Raw genomic sequence first — 21,918 nt, forward strand, 5'->3', positions numbered from 1 at the left:
CAATGTAAGATGGGTGTAAATTAAAGTGTGAAAGGGAGAAGAGAATGTGTCCTCTCCCCTAAAAGCAAAGTAAATGAGATAAGGCTGTGGGGTGGGACAAGGGTAAGAGAGGTGTAGAGAATGTAAGGAGAATGGAGAACAGACATAATGTGGTCAGCTTTGAAAGCTATGAAGTTCAGTGTTGAGATCTCAAGGTTGCAAAGTGCCTCAGCGGAAGATGAAGTGTTGTCCCTCGGGCTTGTTGCCCTTCATTGGAACACTTCAGGAGGCTCAGGTCAGAAACGCCAGCTTGGGATCAAAGTCGTCTATGGAAATGAAAAGCAAATGAAAGGTCAGGGTCATTGACGTGGCCGGAAGGAGGTGGTCACCCAGTCATCAGTGTAAAGGAAACCAGATTGAAAGAAGCCCTCGAGAAGATAATAGCACACCACTTATTAGAATGACTGCAGTCCATCTAGTGCAGCTGCACCCATATTGCTATTGGGAATGGAGCTCCAGGCATTTGACTAGGCAACAATGAAGGAAGAGTGGTTTAGTTTCCAAGTCAGGATGGTGAGTGGCTTGGAATGTTTCAGGGAATGGACAATCTGCAAAAAGTCCTCCTGACACTCGGTGACTGCCATTCTTTTTTTAATGACGTGGAGGAGCCGGTGTTGGACTGGGGTGGACAAAGTTAAAAATCACAGACAGTTACCTGACAAAGGAGCAGCGCTTCGAAAGCTTGTACTTCTAACTAAACCTGTTGGACTATAACCTGGCGTTGTGGAATTCTTTTTTAAGTTGAAACTCCTCAGAGCAACTCACTAAGTAAAACATTTTAAATCGACAGGTCACAAATAAAAACAGTGAACTTCTTACCTCAAAAAATCCTTTTTGTTCTGAACTGATATGGTTGAGTGGGATGTAAGTGTCACCAGTTTCCTGGCAAACAACCATTGCATGTCGTTGACTGAAGGTGCCACGACCAACGTCCTGTCCACTTAAACGCACATTAAAATCTTCAAGAGAAACAAAAACATTCAATCGAATATTCATCACTCGAATCAGTAATTCAGAGAAGTAACTTGTTCTTCAAAAGGGATGTTTGAGTTAAAAGGAATGCCGTTTAAAAACAACAAACCAAGGTGACAATAACATGTTTAAACCCTTCTGTTTTCACCTCATTTCTTTCCTGAGTCGGAGTGAGATTTCCTGGGTCCTGCTGATCTGGAATCATACGCAATTCTGGTGTGTTGTGAGCCCGTATAGTAATGACGTCAACAGAACAGAGATCACAGCATGGCTGCCCCAAATGTCCCTTATACCACCATTACATGCACAGGCTCTCCAGTAGTAGTTAAAGAGCAGATATCACGCTCAAGAACGCTGACTGCTTTCCTCTGTAGTTCGAGGACGGGGGTCGATTGTGTTGCTTGAACCCCTGCGCTCAAGATAAGATCACTCAGTTCAACATTTCCCAAAAGCAAACATGATAAATAAGATGGAGAGGTGCCAATGTTGGACTGGGGTGGACAATGTCAGAAGTTACACAACACCAGGTTATAGTACACCTGGGCAGCACTCCAAAACCTTGAGATTTCAAATAAACCTGTGAGACTATAACCTGGTGTTATGTGACTTCTGACCATGATAAATAAGGTCTTCTACACATTGATTTCATACTAGCATCTTTAGTATAAAGGGTTAATGAGTTCATTTACATTATTGCTGGGAATTGATGCAAATGTTACGGCATGGACAGCTAACCCAAAATCAGCCGAACAATGTACTTACAATATTAAATTAAAACCACCAAAGACCCTCAAAATTCATCCCAATGATTCCTAACCAGAGTTTGAATAACCAATGCTGAAAATGTGTTGCTGGTTAAAGCACAGCAGGTTAGGCAGCATCCAAGGAACAGGAAATTCGACGTTTCGGGCCAGAGCCCTTCATCAGGAATGGTGAACATTCCTGATGGCCAGAGCCCTTCATCAGGAATGCAGATTCTCTCCACCATCTGCAGACCTCACTTTTTACTCGAAGATTTTAACCTACTGCGAATCCTCTTACAAGGATGCCTTCCTCGAAGAAGCTCTCCTCCTCTCCAGCATCTGCAGACCTCACTTTTTACCCTTTGAATAACCAATCCCAGACTTTGCGTATACAGGTAATCAATTCTTAGAATCACAGAATCCCTACGGAAGCAGGCCGTTTGGCCCATCGAGTCCACACCAACTCTCTGAAGACCATCCAATCCAGACCCACCCCACCACCAACATTATCCATGTAACCCTGCATTTTCTATTGCTAACCCACCTAGCCTGCACATACCTAGACACTATAGGTAACTTAACATGGCCAATCCACCTAACCTGCACATCTTTGGACTGTGAGGGGAAACCAGAGCACTCGGAGGAAATCCGTCTAGAGGCAGAGGGAATGTGCAAACACCACACAGACAATTGGCAGAGGGTGGAATTGAATCCGGGTACCTGGCACTGTGAGGCTAACCACTGAGCCACTCTGCCACCAAACTGAGCCAGCATGCTACCCTTAACACTGGTGAAGTGGTTTTTTGCAATGCACTGTTCCACAGGCACAATGATGGTTTCTTAGTTGATTTTCTGAAAATCTCAGTCAGGGTCACCCTTACAGTTAGACCATAAGACATAGGAGTGGAAGTAAGGCCATTCGGATCATCGAGTCCACTCCACCATTTAATCATGGCTGATGGGCATTTCAACTCACTTACCCGCACTCTCCTCGTAGCCCTTAACTCCTTGAGAGATTAAGCATTTATCAATCTCTGCTTTGAAGACATTTAACATCCTGGCCTCCACGGCAATGAATTCCACAGGCTCACCACTCTCTGGCTGAAGAAATGTCTCCTCATTTCCGTTCTAGTCCGCCAGCTCCAGCTCCTCACAGACCGCGTTAGGGAACTGGAGCTGGAGTTGGATGAACTGAGAATTATTTGAGAGGCTGAGAGGCGGATAGATAGAAGCTACAGGGACATAGTTACGCCAGAGAACAGAGGTAGCTGGGTAACAGTTAGAGGTGGGAAGGGGAGGAAGCAGGCAGTGCAGGGTTCCCCTGTGGTCGTTCCCCTCAACAATAAGTATACCGCTTTGGATACTGTTGAGGGGGGGACAGCCTTGCAGGGGTAAGCTGCAGTGACCGGGTCTCTGGCAGGAGGTCCAGCTCTGAGGCCCAGAAGGGAAAGGGGGAGAGGAGGAGAGCGCTAGTTATAGGAGACTCTCTAGTTAGAGGGACGGACAGGCAGTTCTGTGGACATGGGCGAATCTCTTGGATGATTTGTTGCCTCCCGAGTGCCAGGGTCCAAGACTTCTCGGACCGTGTCTTCAGAATCCTTAAGGGGGAGGGTGTGCAGCCAGAAGTCGTGGTGCACATTGGGCACCAACGACATAGGTAGGAAGAGGGGTTGGGAGGTCATTCAGGAGCTCAGGGAGTTGGGCTGGAAGCTAAAAGCTAGGACGGACAGAGTTGTCATCTCTGGGTTGTTGCCGGTGCCACGTGACAGTGAGGCAAGGAATAGGGAGAGAGTGCAGTTGAACACGTGGCTGCAAGGATGGTGTAGGAGGGAGGGCTTCAGGTATTTGGACAATTGGACTGCATTCTGGGGAAGGTGGGCTTTGTCCAAGCAGGGCAGGTTGCACCTGAACCAGAAGGGCACCAATATCCTGGGTGGTAGGTTTGCTAGCACTCTTCGGGACGGTTTAAACTAATTTGGCAGGGGGATGGGAGCCGGACTTGTAGTCCAGCAAGTAGGTTAGCAGTTTTTCAGGATGTCCAAGAATGTAGGGAGGCTGTGGAGAAGGTAGCACTGACAGGGAATACTTGTGGACACAGAGATGGGCTCAAGTGTGTATACTTCAACACAAGGAGTATCACAAATAAAGTGGGTGAACTTAAGGCGTGGATTGGTACCTGGGACTATGATGTTGTGGCCATCACGAAAACGTGGATAGAAGAGGGACAGGAATGGTTGTTGGAGGTTCCTGGTTACAGATGTTTCAGTAAGATTAGGGAGGGTGGTAAAAAAGGAGGGGAGGTAGCTTTGCTAATTAGAAATGGTATAACGGCTGCAGAAAGGCAGTTCGAGGGGGATCTGCCTTTGGAGGTAGTATGGGCTGAAGTCAGAAATAGGAAAGGAGCAGTCACCTTGTTGGGTGTTTACTATAGGCCCCCCAATAGCAGCAGAGATGTGGAGAAATAGATTGGGAAACAGATTTTGGAAGGTGCAGAAGCCACAGCATAGTAGTCATGGACGATTTCAACTTCCCAAATATTGATTGGAAGCTCTTTAGATCAAGTAGATTGGACGGGGCGGTGTTTGTGCAGTGTGTCCAGGAAGCTTTTCTAACTCAGTATGTAGATTGTCCAACCAGAGGGGAGTCCATATTGGATTTGGTGCTCAGTAACGATCCGGGACAAGTAATGGGCTTGTTAGTGGGTGAGCATTTGGTGATGGTGACCACAATTCTGTGACTTTCACCTTAGTTATGGAGAGAGATAGGTGCGTGCGACAGGGTAGGTTTTACAATTGGGGGAAGGGTAAATACGATGCTGCAAGACAGGATCTGAGGAGCATAAATTGGGAGCACAGGCTATCAGGGAAGGATGTCGTTGAAATGTGAAACTTTTTCAAGGAACAGATACGACGTGTCCTTGATATGTATGTACCTGTCAGGCAGGAAAGAGATGGTCATGTGAGGGAACTTTGGCTGACGAGGGAGGTTGAATGTCTTGTAAGGAGAAAGAAGGAGGCTTACATAAGGTTGAGGAAACAAGGTTCAGACAGAGCGTTGGAGGGATACAGGATAGCCAGGAGGGAGTCGAAGAAAGGGATTAGGAGAGCTAAGAGAGGGCATGAAAAATCTTTGGCGGGTAGGATCAAGGATAACCCCAAGGCCTTTTATGCGTATGTGAGAAACATGAGAATGACAAGAATGAGGGTAGGTCCTCTCAAGGACAGTAGTGGGAGACTTTGTATTGAGTCAGAAGAGATAGGAGAGGTCTTGAATGAGACTTTTCTTCAGTATTTACAAATGAGAGGGACCGTATTGTTGAAGAGGAGAGTATGAAATGGACTGGTAAGCTAGAGGAGATAGTTGTTAGGAAGGAAGATGTGTTGGGCATTTTGAAAAACTTGAGGATAGACAAGTCCCCCGGGCCTGACGGGATATATCCTAGGGTTAAGTGGGAAGCAAGACAGGAAATTGCAGAATCGTTGGCAATGATCTTTGTGTCTTCACTGTCAACGGGGGTGGTGCCAGAGGACTGGAGAGTGGCGAATGTTGTGCCCCTGTTCAAAAAAGGATCTAGGGATAATCCCAGGAATTACGGGCCAGTTAGTCTTACTTCGGTGGTAGGCAAAGTAATGGAAAGGGGACTGAGGGATAGGATTTATGAGTATCTGGAAAGACACTGCTTGATTAGGGACAGCCAGCACGGATTTGTGAGGGGTAGGTCTTGCCTTACAAGTCTTATTGAATTCTTTGAGGAGGTGACCAAGCATGTGGATGAGGGTAGATCAGTGGATGTAGTGTACATGGATTTTAGTAAGGCATTTGAAAAGGTTCCCCATGGTAGGCTTATGCGGAAAGTCAAGAGGCATGGGGTAGTGGGAAGTTTGGCCAGTTGGATAGAGAACTGGCTACCCGGTCAAAGTCAGAGAGTGGTGGTAGATGGTAAATATTCAGCCTGGAGCCCAGTTACAAGTGGACTTCCGCAGGGATCAGTTCTGGGTCCTCTGCTGTTTGTAATTTTTATTAATGACTTGGAAGAGGGAGTCGAAGGGTGGGTCAGTAAACTTGCAGACGATATGAAGATTGGTGGAGTTGTGGCTAGTGAGGAGGGCTGTTGTCGGCTGCAAAGGGACTTAGTTATGAGGCAGAGCTGGGCTGAGGAGTGGCAGATGGAGTTCAACCCTGTCAAGTGTGAGGTTGTCCATTTTGGAAGGACAAATAAGAATGTGGAATAAAGGGTTAACGGTAGGGTTCTTAGTATGGTGGAGGAGCAGAGGGATCTTGGGGTCTATATTCATAGATCTTTGAAAGTTGCCACTCAGGTGGATAGAGCTTGTAAGAAGGCCTATGGTGTATTTGCGTTCATTAGCAGAGGGATTGAATTCAAGAGTCGTGAGGTGATGTTGCAGCTGCATAGGACCTTGGTAAGGCCACATTTGGAGTACTGTGTGCAGTTCTGGTCGTCTCATTTTAGGAAAGATGTCGAAGCTTTGGAGAGGATGCAGTGGAGATTTACCAGGATGTTGCCTGGAATGGAGAATGGGTCTTACGAGGATAGGTTGAGAGTGCTAGGCCTTTTCTCATTGGAACGGCGAAGGATGAGGGGTGAGTTGATAGAGGTTTATAAGATGATCAGGGGAATAGATAGAGTAGACAGTCAGAGACTTTTTCCCGGGGGACAACAGAGTGTTACAAGGGGATATAAATTTAAGGTGAAGGGTGGAAGGTATGGGGGGATGTCAGGGGTAGGTTCTTTACCCAGAGGGTGGTGGGGGAATGGAATGCGCTGCCTGTGGGAGTGGCAGAATTAGAATCATTGGTGACCTTTAAGCGGCAATTGGATAGGTACATGGATAGGTGCTTAAGTTAGGACAAATGTTCGGCAGAACATCGTGGGCCAAAGGGACTGCTCTGTGCTGTATTGTTCTATGTTCTATGTTCTAAATTGATATGCTCTAATTTGAAGCCTGTGCCCATGGTCCTAGTCTCCCCGCCTAATGCAAACAACTTCCCAGTGTCCACCCTTTCTAAGCCATGCATTATCTTGTAAGTTTCTATTAGATCTCCCCTCAACCTTCTAAACTCAAATGAATACAATCCCAGGATCCTCAGCTGTTCATCCTATGTTAAGCCTACCGTTCCAGGGATCATCTGTGTGAATCGCTGCTGGACACACTCCAGTGTCATTATGTCCTTCCTGAGGTGTGGGACCCAAAACTGGACATAGTATTCCAAATGTGATCTAACTAGAGCTTTATAAAATCTCAGAAGCACATCACTGCTTTTATATTCCAACCCTCTTGAGATAAATGACCACATTACATTCACTTCCTTAATCATGGATTGAACCTATAAGTTAACCTTTAGAGAGTCCTGTACTAGCACTCCCAGATCCCTTTGTACTTTGGCTTTATGAAGTTTCTCACCATTTAGAAAATAGTCCATTTCTGTATTCTGTTTTCCAAAGTGCAAGACCTCACATTTGCTCATGTTGAATTTTATCAGCCATTTCTCGGACCACTCTCCTAAACTGTCTAAATCTTTCTGCAGCCTCCCCACCTCCTCAGAACTACCTGCCTATCCACCTAACTTTGTCTCATCGGCGAACTTCGCCAGAATGTCCCCAGTCCCCTCATCCAGATCATTAATATATAAAGTGAACAGCTGCAGGACACCACTTGTCACTTATGCCAGTCCGAAAAAGAACTTTTTACCCCAACTCTCTGCCTTCTGTCAGACAGCCCATCCTCAATCCATGCCAGTAGTTCACCCCAAGCACCATGGGCTCTCACTTTACTCAGCAGGCTCCCAGGAGGCACCTGATCTAGTCCTCCAAAACACTTTTGATAAAGAACATCCACTGGGTTTCCCTGGTCTAATCTACTTGTTACCTCTTCAAAGAATTCTAACAGGTTTGTCAGGCACAACCCCCCCCCCCACCCTTTGCTAAATCCATGCTGACCTGTTCTAATCTGACCCTGCACTTCCAAGAATTTAAAAGTCTCATCCTCAACAATGGATTCTAGAATTTTACCTACAACCGAGGATAGGCTAACCGACCTATAATTTTCCATCTCTTGTCTTGATCCTTTCTTGAATAAGGGGTTACAGCAGTGATTTTCCAATCATCTGGGACTTTCCCTGACTCCAGTCACTTTTGAAAGATTAGAACCAACGCCTTCACTATTTCCTCAGCCACCTCCCTCAGGGCCAGGAGATTTATCAATTTTTAGAGCTTTTAACTTTTCTAGCACTTTCCCTTTTGTAATGGCTACCATACTCACCTCTGCCCAGATGAAGGCAGTAATATTTATAACTTAGTTTTCTATTTCCCGAGCTTTCAAGAGCTGTTCATGGGAGATTGGAGGGAGTTTTAATATCTTCACACTGTCACATCAACAGCCAGATTCCTTTTCTCCAGAAATTAATCCAAAAACCCAACTAAAACTTTGAACACTTTCAACAGACAGACCATCTCCTCCACAAACTCCCTGTTCTCATTCAGCAACTGCCATCTGCTTGAGCACAGGTTTTTGCCAGACTTGCTGTGACCAATTCCCAGATACTGACCTTGTTAATAGCCAACTTCTGCTCTCTGTTTAAACATAATGCTCTTCCCCAGTGACAAGCAGAAGCTTTTGATCAGGAACCAGCCTGCAATCAACTTCCAGGTCAGGCCTCATGAATAAACAAGGGCCCGTTTGGTCTGTTTTCCTTTTAACACAAGCTATCACGCACAGTCCAAAAGTCATCTTTAACTTAAAGTTTCCAGTTCACCGATTCAAAGCAAAATTGATAAAAGGAAATAAAAGTAATGAAAAATCACATGGTTTCTCCAAGATGGTTCTCAATCGCAGCTCCATGATTTGGGCCCTGATGAGGCTGTGGTTATGTCTGAGCCAGGGGGCCTGGGTCTAAGTCCTACTTGCTCCAAAGATGGGTAATGAACAGGTGGTTTAAAAACATCTGGGAGCCTCGTGGCAGAGGTTTACCATGTTTAAGTAAAAATGATTATGTTTGACCTGACATCCAAAGACACTTGCAATTTTTATCAACCTGGTTTCAGCTCCCATTCACACAATAAAGACCGTGAGCAGACTGCAATAATCGATCTTTGTACTTTATGTAACGAGAGGTGTTGGTCCAGAACTGGTGACCTGAGGGAATCTAATGGAATCAAAGCCCAGCAGAAGTCAATTACTGGCATGGTGTATTTATTATAATGTGGAGACAGTGGTGCACTGTCAGTCGACTAGTAATCTAGGCACTGCAAGGTCTACAGGTTCAAATCCCACATAGCAACTGGTGGAATTTATAGTTAATTAATTAAGAAATCTCAAATTTGAAAGCAATGGACTACGAAACTATAAACTCTTAAATCAACCTAATTTCTTTCAAGGATGAAATTCTGTTGCCCTAACCCCAGTGTGACCCACAGCACTGTGGTTTATTCCTAACTGTCCTCTGAAGCAGCAGCGTAAGTCACTACATTTAAGGGCAGTTAGTGATGGGCTATAAATGCTGGCTTTGCCATGGATGCTCATGCCCCATGACAGAATATTTTAAAAGTTGTTACCTTGACACAGTAAAGTTCCAATGGCCAGTGACTCTGCCGTAGACCAGTCCAGCTTTGCGCCCTCTTCCAGTTTCTGCAGTCGAGCCTAAACATCAAGAGGAATGATCAGGTTTGTAGGTTACTTCATCAGCCTAGGTTTGGTAACCTACTGCTTAGACAATTAACAAGTTATAATCCGCACCCCCCTTATTTGGCAACTTGCTCATGAGGAATCCACCTCACTGTTCAACAAAAGCATAAAAGATGCAGCGAGTTGCTCCCTACATCAAGACAGAGCCTCACTGGATATCTCACACCTTTCTACCAGGGAGCTGGCCTTAGCCCACTTTGTTCAGGCCCCCCAGGAGATTCAACCTGCTAACATTTTTGTGACACTGATGTTTACTCCATCCTTTTGGTTCACCATTTTAAAGAAAGAAAGAAAGAAAGAGATCTCAGAATGGACTTCCAGAGATAATAATAAAAAAGGACCAAGACAGCTAAAAACATGGCTGCCTACCACACAGCCACTAGGGGGTGCCGTGCACTCCAGTTGGCGTGCCAACTCATTGACCACTGCATGTAGCAGCCGCTGCCTCACACCCTACCTGTGGAGCTATGCACAGCATAAAATAAGATCAGGGGGATCACTGATGGCTACCAAGACAGATGCAATTAAAGTCAAGATGTTTTCAATATGCCGGAATTGCGAGGTGCAGATTTTTGGAGAGTTGGTCAAGCTCGAGGGATGTTGCATTGATTGGGGAGGAGTGAGGTCATAGTACAGTTTTAAAATTAAGATAAAGATTTGAGAATTGAGGCATGGTCTGATGGCAAATTAGTGGAGGTCAGCGAGCACAGCGTGAACAAGATTTGGAATGAGTTGAGATACAGGAAGCAGAGGTTTGAGTAAAGCACTAATTAGAACAGGGTACTGGTCAGGAAAACATCAAGTCTGGAAGTATCAAAAGGTGCAGACGAAGTCGTCATCAACAAAGTAAGTAATTATGGTTTGAGAATGATTAAAGTTAAAATTCTCTTCTCTCTTTTAAATGAGGGATGAGATTCCAATGACTAAAAAGGATAACTTTTTTTAAAAAAGGGAGATATTGTATACAAATTTGGACAATCCCCAATCTGGATAACTGCGTGCTGTCTTGGTTAAGGAATCCAAAGGGGGAGATATTCTCTCTGCTCATTCTCTATTGCTATTCAAAAATAACTTGAGGTATTAAGTTCCAGAAGAAAAAAATATTAAATATTTCTAAATACTTACTAAAAAGGGAGACTTTAATTTAGTTAAAAATTTTCCATGTTAAAAACAGGAAATATTTACAATGGTAAGCAAGTTATACATGTGAGGAAATTTGAATTATAAAAACTGAAAATCTGATGTTTCATCCTAAGAGTGTAGAAATAATTTGTATTATTGCAGAGCTACCATAAATCCAAACTTAGAATGGTAAGCTCATGGAATTTACAGGATTTTAAAGCGAGTTTGTACTGCAGTGCTGTGGTGGAGAATCAATCCATTTTCCCAATAACAGCTTGTTCCAATCCAGTGTCAGAACAGAGCCAAGAATCAGCTGAAATCTACTTGAACAGGATCAATATACAGAAATACAGTATGTGTAAACTGCTTAATTGAGTTGTGCTTCAAGCAAAACAAATTTCATTCTGATAAAAATGACTGGTGACCTTTATATTGAACATACAGTGTTGTAGTTTTCAAGGGATCTTTTTTTTAGATTAGATTACTTACAGTGTGGAAACAGGCCCTTCGGCCCAACAAGTCCACACCGACCCGTCGAAGCGCAACCCACCCATACCCCTACATTTACCCCTTACCTAACACTACAGGCAATTTAGCATGGCCAATTCACCTGACCCGCACATCTTTGGACTGTGGGAGGAAACCGGAGCACCCGGAGGAAACCCACGCAGACACGGGGAGAACGTGCAAACTCCACGCAGTCAGTCGCCTGAGTCGGGAATTGAACCCGGGTCTCTGGTGCTGTGAGGCAGCAGTGCTAACCACTGTGCCACCGTGCAATTAAATATTTGAATCAGTACACACTTCAATAGCAGAGGTGCTCTATTTCTTCTGTTTCTGAAACTTACCTGTATGTGTGTTTTCACCAGATGTCCATGCATGGTTATTTCCTTTGGAACCTCCACAGACTTGGCACCCACATACTTCAGCAGGTCAATGGGCATTCCAGTGTCCCACGTACTGACCCTGAGTGAAGGTTCCACCAAGCCACTCCAGTGAGCCTGCAGATTTGGAGCCGGCGGTGAAAATGAAGCCGCGTTTGTTAAATGGTCATTTAGTTTAGCATAATAAGAAGTTTTAATACTGGAAACCTCCTGCTCGGTCAAGAGGCCATCTGCTACTAACTGCTCCGCATACAAGTCTGGAATGCTTTTACGGGATCTGTGGAAACCAGAAGGGAAAATAAAGTCAGACATCGTATGAAAGAGGAACAGGAGTAGGCCCTTCAACCCATCAAGCCTGTTCTGCCATTCAATAGGATCCTGGCTGATCCAACGTTCTTCATGAGCTGAAAATGTGTTGCTGGTTATAGCACAGCAGGTCAGGCAGCATCCAAGGAACAGGAAATTCGACGTTTCGGGCATAAGCCCTTCATTAGGAAAGATGAAGGGCTTATGCCCGAAACATCAAATTTCCTGTTCCTTGGATGCTGCCTGACCTGCTGCACTTTAACCAGCAACACATTTTCAGCTCTGATCTCCAGCATCTGCAGGCCTCACTTTTTACTCAACGTTCTTCATGTCCACTTTCCTGCCCTTTCCCTGTAACCCCGAATTCCCTGACTGATCAAGAATCTATCTCAGCCTTAAAAATACACAAGGACTCTTTCCCTCAACAGCTCTCTCTGGCAAGGAATTCCAAACAGTCAGACCCTTCTGAGAGAAGACCACTGTGAGGAAAAGGAGTACAAATAGAAATAGCCATCACATTGATAGAATGATTACGCCACTGATTTGTGCTGCACAGTGGGGATTAGAGCTAAACAAATCACAGCCACGGATTTTTCCTGATATTAGCTGTGCTTCTGAGAATGGAGACACACCCTCACCTGTTTGTTGCCAGTTTCCTTTTAATGTGTTTGGGAAGGTCCTGCCTTGCACAACCTCCAGCATCACTGGGTTGTATTAATGGGGATTTCCCAATGGTCAGACAATGGGTGTACTCTAGACCAAACAGATAGAACTCTAGATGTGTTGCTCAGTCATTTCACTTGGAGGCTTGGTGACGGGTTTCTCAATGTCTGTGCTCACAGTATGGTTTCCTCTTCACTGGAGACCAAGTACAAATTGGGTGACTGCTTTACTGAACAGCCCTGTTCAGTCTGCATGTGGGACATGGAGCTTCCAGTCACCCATCATATTATTCTGCCATCCCTACCCTGAAACTGACTGCACTCATCAGCTTTCCACTTGATTCCAATGATTAGATTCCCTACAGTATGGAAACAGGCCCTTAGGCCCAACAAGTCCATACCGACTCTCCGAAGAGTAACCCACCCAGACCCATTCCCCTACCCTACGTTTATCCCTGACTAATGTACCTAACACTATGGGCAATTTAGCATGGCCAATTCACCTGATCTGCACATCTTTGGATTGTGGGAGGAAACCCACACAGACACGGGGAGAATGTGCAAAATCCAAACAGACAGGCACCCCAGATAGGAATCGAACTCAGTTCCCTAGCACTATGAGGCAGCAGTGCTAACCACTGAGCCACCATGCCATTCCAAAATTCAAGGGAAGTTTTGACAGATAACATCAGACCTGTCATTCAGCATTTTATAGTCTTTAGGCTCATTTTGGATCATAAAGTATTCCCATTAATATGGATAGCTGATCCTCTGCTCATCAATTACATGTCCTCCAGTCCCACCATTTATTCCTTTGTTTTTAATTCTTTCTTGGGATGTTGCATTTCTGGCAAAGCTAGCCATCGCTACCTGTCCTTGAACTGAGGGGCGGGTACCCATCAACCACATTGCTTGGTAAGGGCAGCTTAAAGAATATTAATGCACCAAATGAAGTTTTACAGCAGTCAATGACAAATTTCATGATTAGCTTTCAGTTCCAGACTCATTAAATGAATTTAAAATTCCAAACAGCAGCCATGATGGGATTTGAACTAGAAGATTAGCTTGGTCATCTGGCTTGCTAATCCAACAACGCACCGTTATGTCACCATTTCCCCTTGCGTTAGTTACTTTCTGGATCGAAGGCATATATCCTTTCCTACCAGCTAACCTCAGTAGTCCAAATGCCCTTGCTCCAAGAGATCAAAATTAGTGTTGTGGCCAATCATAGCAGTGCAGAGCAGGTGGAGGTTGTTTCTCTCTCGCCTCCCCTCCCCCACCCTTGCCTCCACCCCTCCCACCTCCCCATCCCCTACATCAACAACATTGGTAGAAAGATTAGAAAGAAGACTGGAAAGCATCAGACAGCCTCTTTACGCCTGCATTAGGAAAAATATGGGCGGCATGGTGGCACAGTGGTTAGCACTGCTGCCTCACAGCGCCAGAGACCCGGGTTCAATTCCCGTCTCAGGCGACTGTGTAGAGTTTGCACCTTCTCCCAGTGTCTGCATGGGTTTCCTCCCACAATCCAAAGATATGCAGGTCAGGTGAATTGGCTATGCTAAATTGCCCGTAGTGTTAGGTAAGGGGTATGGGTGAGTTGCGCTTCAGCGGGTCAGTGTGGACTTGTTGGGCCGAAGGGCCTGTTTCCACACTGTAAGTAATCTAATCTAATATGGGGATAACCAATTTGTTCCAACCAATTCCTATCATACAAAGTTAGAAATCACACAACAACAGGTTTATTTGGAAGCACTAGCTTTTGGAGCGCTGCTCCTTCATCAGGTGGTTGTGGAATATAAGATCGTAAGACACAGAATTTATAGCAAAAGTTTACAGCGTGATGCAACTGAAAATATATATTTCAGTGTATATATCAATATATTAATTTATATCAATATCTCATTACAATTGCATCAGACCTTTGCTATAAATTCTGTGTCTTACGATCTTATACTCCACAACCACCTGATGAAGGAGCAGCGCTCTGAAAGCTAGTGCTTCCAAATAAACCTGTTGGATGATAACCTGGTGTTGTGTGATTTTCAACGTTGTACACCCCAATCCAACACCGGCTCCTCCAAATCATTTCTATTTGAGCCTTTCTCCAGAGCAGACAAAACACAAATGCTAATTAGAATGTAAAACAGCAAGTTATATGAAAGGGAAAAATATCACAGGCCTGTATGATCTGCTGAGCAACACACTGGAGGATGGATATCATCATGAGAATTGTTCAAGGATTTCTTTTCCCTTTGAATTGTCTAAATTATTTCAATTCAGGAACATTTGTTCAGTTTCAAATTTGCTATTATCATAGATGGGTTATTTTAAAACTGTATGTGTAAAAATCATATTCTAGCAAATACTCGTTAAAACAGAGCTGAAATAAGGCTAGGAGATTGATCTTTCCTTGCCAGCTCATTCTACACACACTCCTTCTTTTGTCTTTTCCAGAAATATTCATCGTGACCTGACATTATAGAACTCCTACTGTGTGGAAGCAGGCCATTCAGTCCATTTAATCCACTGACTTTCTGAAGAGCATCCCATCCAGACCCACACTATCTCTGTTAACCCCCACCCCTCCCTCCCCCAGCCTGCACATCCCTGGGCACTATGGGACAATTTAGTGGTGTCAATCCACCTAACCTGCACATCTTTGGACTGTAAGAGGAAACCCACACAGACACAGTGAGAATGTACAAATTCCACATGGACAGTCGCCCGAGAGTGGAATCAAACCCAGGTACCTGGCATTGTGAGGCAGCAGTGCTAACCACTGAGCCACTGTGCCACCTTACATTTATTTCAGTTTTGATACATGAATCCCCATTGATACGTCACTGGTTATGGACCGGTATTCAAGAGCTCACTAATAAACATGGTTTCTTCCGTCACCGCACCTGATAATTTTGTACATGGTGGGGTTTGTGAAGGTGGGGTCATCAAGTTCATTGTGGCCCCACTGCCTGTAGCAGAGCAAGTCTATGATCACGTCCTTTCGGAAACGTCGCTGATAGTCAACAGCCAGTCTTGTGGCTCGTATTACTTCTTCTGCGTCGTCACCATTCACGTGAATCACAGCACAATGAACCATCCTACCTGGAATTCACAGAAATAAAAACACATGGTTTGCAAACCAAGCAGCAGTTGACAGAAAGATGGCGCTTTCTAGATGGACAATGCAACCTTCATTTTGAACCGGGGTGTGGCGATCAGTCGACCTGCCCTCTCCTGTCCAATTCCAGCTTTACTTTCTCAGTTTCATTGAGAAGACTCCCAAAGTTGGCTGTCTAAGAATGCAAGGGTTCCTACACCTGATTAAGAGTGGATTCTATGCCAGTGTTTTGCCCGATAGTTAACCCTCAAGCTAACATTACAAAACATAGGGGCCCCGATCTTTATCAGATTTCTGTCTGTGGGAGTTTGCTGTGCACAAAATGGCGGCTGATTTTCTTACTTGACAACAGTGACTGCATTTCATTGGCTGCAAAGTAAACCTGGGACAACCTGAGGTCAGGGATACTTTAGCGAGTTATTCCATTTTGGTTCTCACATTCCATATCAAGGTACCAAGGCAGAGAAGTTCCTTTTGGAGGCTCAGGCTTGTGAACATTATCCATCACCTGACCCATCTGTAGACATGCCTCTGCATATGGTCAGCAACAGGCCTTCACTTAAAGCAATACACTCGCCATTTTGGCCCCTGGGTTAAATCTGAACGGCTTGCTGCTTTTGGTGCTGACCAGCATCACAAGAATGTATTTCTGTAACTTTTGAATGTGGACTGAAAAGGGAAAAAGGACTGATTTAAAACCAAGGCTTTTTGCACTTTTCCTGAGGTGACTGTCTGCGTGGAGTTTGCACATTCCCTCCGTATCAGTGTGGGCTTCCTCCAGGTGCTCCGTTTTCATCACACAGTCCAAAGATTTGAAGGTAGGGTGAACTAACCAAGCTAAATTGTCCATAGTGTCGAGGCATGTGCAGGCGAGATGGGTTGGCTGTGGGAAATGTAGGGTTACAGGGAAAGGATAGGGGCCTGGGTTTGGATGGAATGCTCTTTGGAGGGTAAGCATGGACTTGATAGGCCAAATGACCTGTTTCCACATGGTAGGGATTCTATGATTCTATAGAAAGTTACCTAACACTCATTATAAGTGTTGCTTAACAGGTGCTGGTTCAGACAAGTTGGAGACGGGGAGAGGTCCATTTGTGAATGGGGCTTTGGCCGGCAACTGATTGGTCTGAGGACTCAGGACTAGTTCTCGATGACAGAAGCCTTCTGCATGCCAATGTGCTTGGCTCCTCGGCAGCTGCAAATGTGTTGCTGGTCAAAGCACAGCAGGTTAGGCAGCATCTCAGGAATAGAGAATTCGACGTTTCGAGCATAAGCCCTTCATCAGGAATAAGAGAGAGAGAGCCAAGCAGGCTGAGATAAAAGGTAGGGAGGAGGGACTAGGGGGAGGGGCGATGGAGGTGGGATAGGTGGAAGGAGGTCAAGGTGAGGGTGATAGGCCGGAGTGGAGTGGGGGCGGAGAGGTCAGGAAGAGGATTGCAGGTTAGGAGGGCGGTGCTGAGTTGAGGGAACCGACTGAGACAAGGTGGGGGGAGGGGAAATGAGGAAGCTGGAGAAATCTGAATTCATACCTTGTGGTTGGAGGGTTCCCAGGCGGAAGATGAGGCGCTCCTCCTCCAGCCGTCGTGTAGTTGTGTTCTGCCGGTGGAGGAGTCCAAGGACCTGCATGTCCTCGGTGGAGTGGGAGGGGGAGTTAAAGTGTTGAGCCACGGGGTGATTGGGTTGGTTGGTTCGGGCGGCCCAGAGGTGTTCTCTGAAGCGTTCCGCAAGTAAGCGGCCTGTCTCACCAATATAGAGGAGGCCACATCGGGTGCAGCGGATGCAATAGATGATGTGTGTGGAGGTACAGGTGAACTTGTGGCGGATATGGAAGGATCCCTTGGGGCCTTGGAGGGAAGTGAGTGTGGAGGTGTGGGCGCAAGTTTGACCTCCTTCCACCTATCCCACCTCCATCGCCCCTCCCCCTAGTCCCTCCTCCCTACCTTTTATCTCAGCCTGCTTGGCTCTCTCTCTCTTATTCCTGATGAAGGGCTTATGCTCGAAACGTCGAATTCTCTATTCCTGAGATGCTGCCTAACCTGCTGTGCTTTGACCAGCAACACATTTGCAGCTGTGATCTCCAGCATCTGCAGACCTCATTTTTTTCCTCGGCAGCTGGACATCTTGGTCATGTGAATGGTTGGGCAGAAGCTGTTTTTGTTTCCTTTATCAAGCTTGAAGGTAGCCAGTTTTATTTCCCCTCATCAGTTGCAGTAAGCTGTGACTTTTAATGGACAAATCAGGGAGCTTTTATCATTGTGAACCAGTCATCCTGTACCTCCTGCAAACAAGTGAAAGTTCCTGCAGAAGGAAGATCAGAAAGGGCATACTGATCATTGAAGGATCATATGTGGGTGGCATGGTGGCACAGTGGTTAGCACTGCTGCCTCACAGCGCCAGAGACCCGGGTTCATTTCCCGCCTCAGGAAATGTGTGGAGTTCTGCGTGGGTTTCCTCCGAGTGCTCCGGTTTCCTCCCACAGTCCAAAGATGTGCAGGTTAGGTGAATTGGCTATGCTAAATTGTTAGGCAAGGGGTAAATGTAGGGGTATGGGTGGGTTGTGCTTCGGCGGGTCGGTGTGGACTTGTTGGGCCAAAGTAATCTAATCTAATATCAGCAAACCCTCTGGATAGGGACCCCCGAACTGCCTTCCCAGTCTTTCTCTCCATCTATAACACCGTTTTTTTTGTGTCTGTATGTGAACAGAGCAGGAGTTTATAAAAGGGGTTAAAGCTTTGAATTACACAATTACGTGAGATAGTTCATAACTGTTGATCCGAAGCTAGAATCGATTTATTTGTGGTTCGCGTTAAATACAGAAACCTGCTCTGTGTTTTCTGTCAACCCAAGAGTCAAAAGATAAGGAAATTGGGAAATAGGGAAATTGGAAAATCTGCAGCTCCTCGTTTTAAAACAATGTTTAATATTTGTGATGACTCTGAGCAGAACAAGGTATGGTTCCCCCAGTGAGGTGTAACAGCTTACCTATATCACTGTTGTAGAGTGAGGATTTGGCTCTCTCGGTGGGTGTGGTGTAGCCTAACTGATTATTGACAATCAGGTGAATGCTGCCACCGACTCGGTAGTGAGGGAGGTTCGAGAGAGTGAAGGTTTCAGCAACAATACCTTGTCCTGGGAAAGAAGCATCTCCGTGCACCTGTAATGAGGAGGAGGAGGAGGAGTGTGGAAGGTCAAGGGGAGAGAAAAGCCTTATCACTTTCAAAACTCCTCCACAGGAAACCCACGTACCTTAGTTTGCCTCGGAACATCAATGTTTCAGTATTTTAAAGAAAAGAACGAAACATAGTTTTGGATGATTTCTGGATGATCTCTGAACTGGTAAGCTGGGAATGTTTGTACAATATTTGGAATGTTTAGGTTTAAGGGGGAGGTCTAATAACTGAGGAAGCCAGCCTGGACAGGAGCATCATTCATTGTTGAACACCAATATAGAACCACTAATTGTGGCACACACAGGCTAGACCCAACCTGGGATAGACAATATTGCTGACTCATCCATCCCTGGCTCTGCTTTATAAAAGGCCCAGTGAAGGAAGACTGGAGGGTTTCTAATGTGGTGCCATTATTTAAGAAAGGCTGTAAGGAAAAGCCAGGCAACTATAGGCCGGTGAGCCTGATATCAGGGTGGGTAGGTTATTGGAGGGGATTCCGAGAGACAGGATTTACGCTTATTTGGTAAAGCAAGGACTTTTTCACGTAGAGAGTGGTGGGTGTATGGAACGAGCTGCCACAGGAAGTGATGGAGGCTGGTACAATTACAGCATTGAAAAGGCATGTGGATGGATACATAAATAGGAAGGATTTGGAGGGATTGAGGCCATGTACTGGAAAACGGGACTAGATCAGATCGGGATGTCTGGTTGGTGTAGACGGGTTGGTGCAGACCTAGAAGTGTGTTTTTGTGTTGTACAGCTCTCTGACTCTCCAAGAGTTTCCAGTTGGGAAGGCCATTTCCTATTACCTGGGGAGTTCATACTCCCTGAGCTCCACGGGAGATAAATTAATGATTTCCCCATGAACCTTGCAGGGGTTATCACAGGAAGTTGTATTGGAGCTGTACAAAACAAAGGTAGGCTAGGCCACAGCTGGAGAACCATGTACAGTTCTGGTTAGCACACAATAGGGAGGATGTTACTGCACTGGAGCAGATTCTCCAGAATGTTGCCTGAGATGGAACATTTCAGCAAAGAAGGGAGGCTGGGTAAACTTGGGTGGTTTTCTTTGGAGCAGAGAGGGGTGAAAGGATACCTGGCAAAGACGTTCAAGATTATGAGGGGCATGGACAGGGAGAACAGAAAGCAGCTGCTCCCCTTAGCTGAAGGGTCAATAACAAGGAGGCATAGTTTTAAAAGCTGAAAGGCACGAGGTTTGGAGGGGATTTGAGGAAATATATTTTTACCCACTGGATGGTGGGAGTCTGGAATGCACTGGGAGGGTAGTTGAAGTGGGAAACTTCATGACCTTTAAAGTGTACTTGGCTGAGCATTTGGAAGGTCATAATATTCCAGGCTATGGGCCTAGAGTGGGAAAGTGGAATTAGTGTGGACAGGCTAGCATCGACTCGATGGGCCAAAGAGCACCTTCTGTGCTTCATGTCTCTGTGATAATGTATTGTTTCGCAATCTTTCGAAAGAAATATTGAATCCTGCACATGTATTCAAGTCGGACAAGTTCATATAACAATGTAAACAGCAGCACGGGACTTTCCTCAGCGTCCTGGCCAAGATGGCCCTGCAAACAAAAGAGCACTGATAAAAAGTATTGGATACAGACCTGTCCGTGGGGCTTTGTTACCATACAGGGACTATTACATTGGCCTATTATGGGCACTACGTTACACCATCGTCCAGAAGGGTTTGGTGCTTTTTATGTTGTTATTGGCTGATACACAAAACCATTAGTGCTTTTTGTGTAATTTAAGAGAAAGAACTTTTCCTTGTGCACAGTGAACGAATGAAAAAGTAATCAAAAACAAAAATACAGCACAGGCTGACAGTTTATAGAGGAATCTCGATTATCTGAAGGACACAGGCGGGCAGTATTTTGTTCGCTTAATCAAATGTCAGGTAACATAGTTTAGCCAAGCATCAGGACCTTGCGATTTTGCTGAATAATCCGATATTCGGATAATCAAATGCCGGATAATCGAGGTTCTTCTGTATTGTGTATGCACGTTTGTGTAGATAAAGAACACACACACACACATTCCTGACCTGTACACAAATGGCTTTGTCTCCTGACTGTGCAGAGCCACTTGCTGAGTAATCCCCATCCTGGCGAGACTGCTGTCTCCCACGGGTCTTCCCAACAGCGACTGGGTTCACAGCCTCCAGGTGGGAAGGGTTAGGGAGCATGGTGACATGTAGTGGGCGGTCGCAGCCAAAGTCCAGGTCCACCGAGGAGGTAAGATGAGACAAGACATCTCCAGTGGCCGGGGAGTTTTCAGGGAATTCGCTCAATCCACGCATTTTACGGAACATCAACTATAAGCAAATTGAAAATGAGAGATTGTCACAGCACTCGACAACATAACTGGCACTTGGCAACTGAAAAGCAGCCAAATTTTAAAGTACGTTGCATTTAGTGGTGTCCAACTAACAATAATAACCCACATCACATGGGTCACCTCTGAACTGGCAATAGGTAAATCATCAAAGGCGGCAATGTCAAGTAATGACATCCAACTGCTCTAAGGACAGCAGTGTCAGAGATGGTCCTTCCATTACACACAACTCTCAAGCTCCCAGCACAGTGCCAGGGAATGATCAATTATTCTCCAGAGAATTATAGAATTCCCACAGTGTGGAAGCAGGCCATTCAGCCCATTGAGTGCACACCGACCCTCTGATCAGTAATTCTAGCCAGACCCACTCCTTCCCTGTAACCCTGCATTTCCCATGACTAATTTACCAAGCCTGCACAGCTCTGGAACCTATGGGCAATTTCCCATGGCCAATGCACCTAACCTGTACATCTTTGGACTGTAGGAGGAAATCGGAGCACCCGAAGGAAACCTATGCAGGTACAGGGAGAATGTGCAAACAGAGAGTCACCCAAGGGTGGAACCGAACCTGGGTCCCTAGCGCTGTGAGGCAGCAGTGCTAACCACTGAGCCACTGTGTCAATAATCTCATTATTGATTGTTGTTTCACATACTTGTGTTTCTTAACATAATTATAGAGGTTTATAAAAACATGAGAGGCACAGATAAGATGAATAGCCAAATTCTTTTCCCAAGGGTAGGGGAGTTCAAAACTAGAGGACATCAGTTTAAGGTGAGAGGGGAAAGATTTAGAAGGAACCTAAGGAGCAACCTTTTCACACAGAGGAGGATCTGGTAGAGATGAT

The 21,918-nt window shown here is 45.4% G+C and overlaps 1 protein-coding gene across 1 annotated transcript in view; it reads right to left on the reverse strand.

Moving 5' to 3' along the window:
• Positions 1-21,918, reverse strand: part of dhtkd1 (dehydrogenase E1 and transketolase domain containing 1) — a 63,450-nt gene that overhangs the window by 21,428 nt on the left and 20,104 nt on the right. Inside the window, exons 5-10 of the mRNA XM_060842624.1 lie at positions 20,784-21,053; positions 18,535-18,706; positions 15,338-15,536; positions 11,428-11,740; positions 9,328-9,412; positions 859-998 (exon numbers count right to left, since the gene is read on the reverse strand). Coding sequence (XP_060698607.1) covers positions 859-998; positions 9,328-9,412; positions 11,428-11,740; positions 15,338-15,536; positions 18,535-18,706; positions 20,784-21,053 — 1,179 coding nt within the window. The remainder of the gene's footprint in view (positions 1-858; positions 999-9,327; positions 9,413-11,427; positions 11,741-15,337; positions 15,537-18,534; positions 18,707-20,783; positions 21,054-21,918) is intronic.

The sequence above is a fragment of the Hemiscyllium ocellatum genome, chromosome 23 (assembly GCF_020745735.1).
Source record: "Hemiscyllium ocellatum isolate sHemOce1 chromosome 23, sHemOce1.pat.X.cur, whole genome shotgun sequence".
Lineage (NCBI taxonomy): Eukaryota > Metazoa > Chordata > Chondrichthyes > Orectolobiformes > Hemiscylliidae > Hemiscyllium > Hemiscyllium ocellatum.